Raw genomic sequence first — 5,691 nt, 5'->3', positions numbered from 1 at the left:
ATTTCAATTTATTAACATGCGATTGAATTAGCTATTCATGTAGTGGACTGTCATGATTTTGGATAATGCAGGACACTACCGAATGATGCGCATCAGAGAAGTGGGTAAACGCAAAGCCGACCACTGCATTACCGTGCTGAATAGCATTAGCACAGGCATAACTCCCTTCAAACTTTATAGGGAATGTCACCGTTTCTGTCACCAAAAGCTACACACAAATGAAATCGTCTGCCTGATAAAAAAAGTACATAAAACACGTTCATTAGAAAATGTAGTTAGTATTAGCATCATTATTGATTTATCTCATCCACCCGCAAATAATCAGAACGCATTTTTTTATTACCCGACCCGCGGATTATCCGCAACGCCCGCAGATATAACCGCCATCCGCACATCACTAATACGCATTTTTAGGCATTAAATAAATTATATTTAATATTTAATCCTTGTCTCCTATATAAGTGCATTGTTTTTTTATGACGGTATACTGGTATTGAAACTGATACGTTGCTATTTTTAGATCCCGCGGTATACCATATTACCATATTACCGCCCAAGCCTATTCTGGTCACATTTATTTTGATAGCCATCATCTTGTATCATTAATCTTTTAACACTATTTACAGCATGTAGTTCTTTTTTATCGTATTTGTGTCTGTGGGTTTATGTTTTATACATTTTCAGTTAATGGATTGATTTTTAAAAAAGCACATACACACGCACTGTGAATTTACAACATATGACTAGATTCTAAACACACATCGACAGCAAACAAAGCGTTAAATGAGAATTAAAAATTGTTGTACACATACAAAGAGTAGGATTGCATATAGTGTACTTTTAGACAGACTGCTCCGCATATGAAACAAAACAGAGACCTTTTACTGGAACATATGAACACTAAACTCAATCAAGATAAATGCTTACAATACACAATATTAAGCTCATTTCACGAATGCACTTGTTACAAATATGTGCACACCTCCATTTATACTGCTGAGGCTGACAATAAGATGGAAAATTTCCTAATTTTATAAATATCTTAAGGAATTTCCTTTGGCTACATGAGTTTTAAATAAAGGTTTTCTTTTCCATTTATTTTTCAAAATTCTCTGCAACAATGTGCATTGTTGAAGACACTGTACAATATATTTATATAAATTATAATATAAATTGCTTGGGATTAAAGCAACTGCCAAATGTATAAAAATTGTGTGCACTCTTTGACAGGACTGGGACTAGTACGTCACCTTGTCCGATCTAAAACCTATCATTTAATTATACAATGATGACAAGTGTAAAAGTAATAGTCATTTTCTCCTCATTGTTTTGTATTGATGAATTCATGCATTTATTCAGTTTTACTTATGTTTTATGTTCTTGCGTGTGAAAGAAAAATTTAACTGTAAATGTAATTTAAAGGAATGTTTAAAAAAAAATCAATAGTACAACCTAGTGGTGCAACGGATCACAAAACTCACAGTTCGGATCATATCACGGATTTGGAGTCACGGATCGGATCATTTTTCGGATCAGCAAAAAACAAACAAAAAAAGTTTGTTTTTTAATAATTACTGAATGCTAACTTTAAGTACTTCTAATCCACAGCAAAAACTACTAGCTGAACTAATAGTCAGTAACAAAATAAGAACAGTTACACAAATGACAAGTGTAAATGAATGCAACAAAGTTACTAATAAAATCAATAACACTAGTATTCAGGTGCAGAAATTTAATATTTAATTGTAAAATAACTAGTGCTTCTCACTGCAGGTATTTATAGGATGCTGTCTCTTTAAGGCCTAATGCACGTACCTATTGGCACGCATCTTTCTCAGCTGTTTCTGTTCACTGAAGACATAACCGACTGTGTTTACCAGAATACCAAGACGGGTATTTAAACATAACTTTGTATGTATGTTAAGAGAAGTTTTAAAGAGGAATCAATCTGTGAATCACGCGTCTCTCTCTGTCTGTCTCTCTCTATGATTAACAATTAACTTTGCAACTTTTTTATCTGAAGAATTATAAATCATGTACAGAAGACTGTGAGTCAGGACACTATAAAAAGAGCACGAGAGGCTGTGAGAGATAAGAGAGTAAGAGCCAAGCATCAATGAAGATGAAGAGTTTAGTTTGTATACTCCTGCTGCTGGAAACCTTTGCGTTCGCTGTACAGCAGCAGGTAGATGTAGGACTCAGTAAAAATGAGATTATTCAGCAGCTCAGCTCTGAGAACAGAAGACAGAATCCAACTCAAACTGACACTGGGAGAACTGAAACTTCAACAGACAACCAACAAAACTGCCAACTGACCTTCTCTGACATCCATGCAGCACTGAGAGAACTGACTGCCATTGTTACAGAACAGAAAGCAAATATCAGAGCTTTAGAGACGCAACTGAAGGAACAACAGACGTTTATTCTAGAAGAGCTGAACAACAAAATTGAAGGTACCTCATCAAAACTTTCACTCTATTGTCAGTGAACCTCAAAGTCAAACACCAATGTAAATGTTAGTTAGTTTAAAACTGAGTGTATACTGCCAATTGTGTTATCTATTATACTAAGCAGTGTAAATGTCAATTAAAAGAATCTTTATTCCTTAACAGAAATTTCAAATCTTACTCTGAGTCAAGTGGAACAGTTGAGAAAGGAAAATAAAGGTGAAACAATGTGTAAATGACTTCAAATTCAGTGCATAAATGGTAACACTTTACAATAAAGGTGCACAATATTTATTAAATAATGCTTAACTAACACAGAAAATCATGAGTTTATATATAACTAAGTGGCAATATATTTTCCTCATGTCACAACACAGTATGAATGAGAGCGGAGACTGAGATGAGGTGAAAAACCAGTTTTATTGACAGGCTTATAAAATGGCAGTGCAAGAAGGTAATGAGCAATGTTGAGGCTTATCTGTAAGTTTATTGAAGGGTATGGATGAGTATAGAGTCCAGTGGATGAGTAAGGATGAAGATCGTGGAGAATCAGCTTGGAGGTGAGTCGATGGAGCATGAAGAGGTCTGGATCATCAGCGGTGTGAACGGTAGACCAGACAAAGATGAACTGAGTGAGTGAGTCTGTTTATAGGGCGTGGCTGATTGTGCACAGGTGATCAGTATTCGGGTGATTGGTAATGGGTGTGGCTGGGTCCTGGTGATGTGGCAGGTGTAGGTGGCGGTGGTGAATGCCTGACACCTCGAGGTGCAGAGCACAGTGCCTCAAACCCTCCAACTTTAGAATCTTAGCCAATCAATATTGTTTTTATATATTTTGGCCTCATGTGTTTGGACCATTCTTGACTGTCAAATATGCGCAATGTCTTTTCCAAGATAAAAGTAAATTCGATTTTATCTTTTAAAAAAAAAAGCTTCAACAAGCCGTTCGAATGAAGAAAAAAAATGTAAAAATTAAATAAATAAAATATAGATCATGGAGCTTTTATCGTTTTCCCTGTTTGTTATTTCAAAGTCCTGTCACCGAAGCATTGTGGGTGTTACGGTCACCAGCTGGAGTGCCCATAAACTCCACTAGAGGGCATTCCAGCCCGGATTCTGTGTTCACTCAACCCACCATGCTTTACTCTTGTCTGTATGTGTTATGTTCTCATTGGTTCCCCTGTTCCATGTGTCCCCTTCCCATTGGTTGGTTTTGTCATGTGTTCCCTCATGTTTGGTGTTTAAGTCACTCACTCACTCTTCTGTTTACTGATCGTTGTTTAGCTTTCCTAGTTCTTGTGATTCCTGTGTTTTTGTAGTTTCCCTGTGTTTTTGATCCCGGACTGTTTTGTTAATTGAATCTAGCTGCCAGCCCCGACCTTTTCGCCTGTTAATTGGATTACTCTTCTGGATTTTCTTGGATGTTGTGTTTGCCGTGTCTGACCCCGCCTGTCCAGACTATGTTTATTAATAAAAGCTAGCATTTGGATCCACTTCTCACCATCTTCATTACAGTGGGCAACGACTCAGAAAGTTACTGAAACAATGTAGTTTAAATTGAGAATGCAGTTTAAATAAACTAAACCATGTATTAATGATTACCACATCCGCAACTAATGAACATTGTATATGATTCAAAGATTAAGTAATCAAAAATTTGTCATTAGTAAATGTGTTATAATGTATTAATTCCCTAATAACATATCATATTAACTGATTACGCAAATCCATATGTTAATTATCACAATGGTCAAAGCTATGTACTTCATCTTCCAGTTTTCTGCTTTTAATCATTATAATCATTATCTAATGATTTGCAAAGGTATCATTGTGTTATGACTTTACTTACTGAGGCACAGAACTATTAATAAATGGTTAATATGTCATTGTGGTTATGGATTTTGAATTAGTCATGTGCCAACAAGTAAAGTCATAATATAATGATGCATTTGAAAATCAATGATTAACTGAAGCAGACAACTGGAAGTTGAAATGCATGGCTTTGACCCATTGTGGTAATTAATGCATAAATTTACTCTTTTAGTTCATTTGTTGTTCAGAAATTAAAACATTATGACACATTTAAGTAATAACAATGTATTGATTACTTAATCTATGAATCATATAGAATGTTTATTTGTTGCTGATGCAGTAAGTATTTATAAATGTTTTAATACATTAAATCATGATTATCTGTATTAGTTAAGCAGGAATTCATGCATATTAGTGCCACCATATTGTAAAGTGTTACCATATAAATTGTCATTGTAATGCAGAAATATATCACAATATTGCTTATGGTTTTCATTAACAGACAGGCAGATAGCTTTTTCAGCTTCTCTGATGCAGTCTGGTGGTGGACATACTGGTCCTTTTACCACTGACATTACACTAACTTACAGGAACGTCTTCACAAATATAGGGAATGCCTACAACCCAATTACAGGTAATTATCAATGAAATCAAACCATAAATCTTAGTTTATAGTAATAGGAAACCTTTCTGCTCCATTCTAATCTCTCTACAGTTGTGTAATAATATTATATATAAGAGAATTAAATGATCTGCCATGTTTCAAAATAATTACACAATGTGTTTGGTAATTGAGCAGTCATGCAGGAAACAGCTAAATATTTTTTCTTTTTATTTGCTTTAGGTATTTTCACGGCCCCACTGAAAGGCGTGTATATGTTCAGAATCTCTCTCTATGCTAATGGTAACCAAGCAACTCCATCAACTGTCTACATTATTAAGAATGGAGAGCGTTTGGTTGTAGCACATGGTTATCAGGCTGGAGGTGCTGTAAACTCCTCGAATGGAGTTGTGTTGCTCCTAGAGGTTGGAGACGTTGTCTATGTGAGTCTTCGGTCTGGCAAGTGGATATATGATGACAGTAATAACCACAGTACTTTCAGTGGATACCTACTGTTTCCCTTATAGAAGATGAGCTTTGCAGGATGTAATTATGAATCATAATCATAATTTCAAGTGAAAATCATGACGAATATTTAACATACAAAGCTGTATGAATAAGGTCTTATGTGTGTTTGAAATTTGAAATAGATTTGAACAGATTGTATAAAACTCAGTATAATACACTATACTATATGTTTGAACTGTCTATTTGTGTAACTTTGTATTATGAGTTTCAGCACTGGAAGGACCCATGAATATCAGATGTGACTCAAACGTGTTTAAAAGTAGTAAACCTACCTTTTTTATAGACCAATCTTTTTTAATTGAA

At 35.0% G+C, this 5,691-nt stretch overlaps 1 protein-coding gene across 1 annotated transcript; it reads left to right on the top strand.

Moving 5' to 3' along the window:
- The first annotated feature begins 2,107 nt into the window (after positions 1 to 2,107).
- LOC141334120 (uncharacterized) lies at positions 2,108 to 5,387 on the top strand. Its single transcript, XM_073839264.1, has 4 exons — positions 2,108 to 2,453; positions 2,613 to 2,666; positions 4,762 to 4,893; positions 5,104 to 5,387. The coding sequence occupies exons 1-4, from the start codon at positions 2,117 to 2,119 to the stop codon at positions 5,385 to 5,387; spliced, it is 807 nt and encodes a 268-aa protein (XP_073695365.1). The 5' UTR covers positions 2,108 to 2,116.
- Positions 5,388 to 5,691: the final 304 nt, after the last annotated feature.

Source organism: Garra rufa, chromosome 4, assembly GCF_049309525.1.
Source record: "Garra rufa chromosome 4, GarRuf1.0, whole genome shotgun sequence".
NCBI classification, from domain to species: Eukaryota; Metazoa; Chordata; class Actinopteri; order Cypriniformes; family Cyprinidae; genus Garra; species Garra rufa.
Note: the sequence above shows the minus strand (reverse complement) of the source record. Positions and strands in the feature narration are given on the sequence as shown.

What these genes read in the sequence shown, in the direction of transcription:
- LOC141334120 (XM_073839264.1), top strand. Translation starts at nt 2,117, where the DNA reads ATGAAGATGAAGAGTTTAGTTTGTATACTCCTGCTGCTGGAAACCTTT. An exon ending in GTTGAGAAAGGAAAATAAAG is followed by an intron (nt 2,667 to 4,761) that starts GTGAAACAATGT and finishes TTTCATTAACAG; the next exon opens with ACAGGCAGATAGCTTTTTCA. An exon ending in TGCCTACAACCCAATTACAG is followed by an intron (nt 4,894 to 5,103) that starts GTAATTATCAAT and finishes TATTTGCTTTAG; the next exon opens with GTATTTTCACGGCCCCACTG.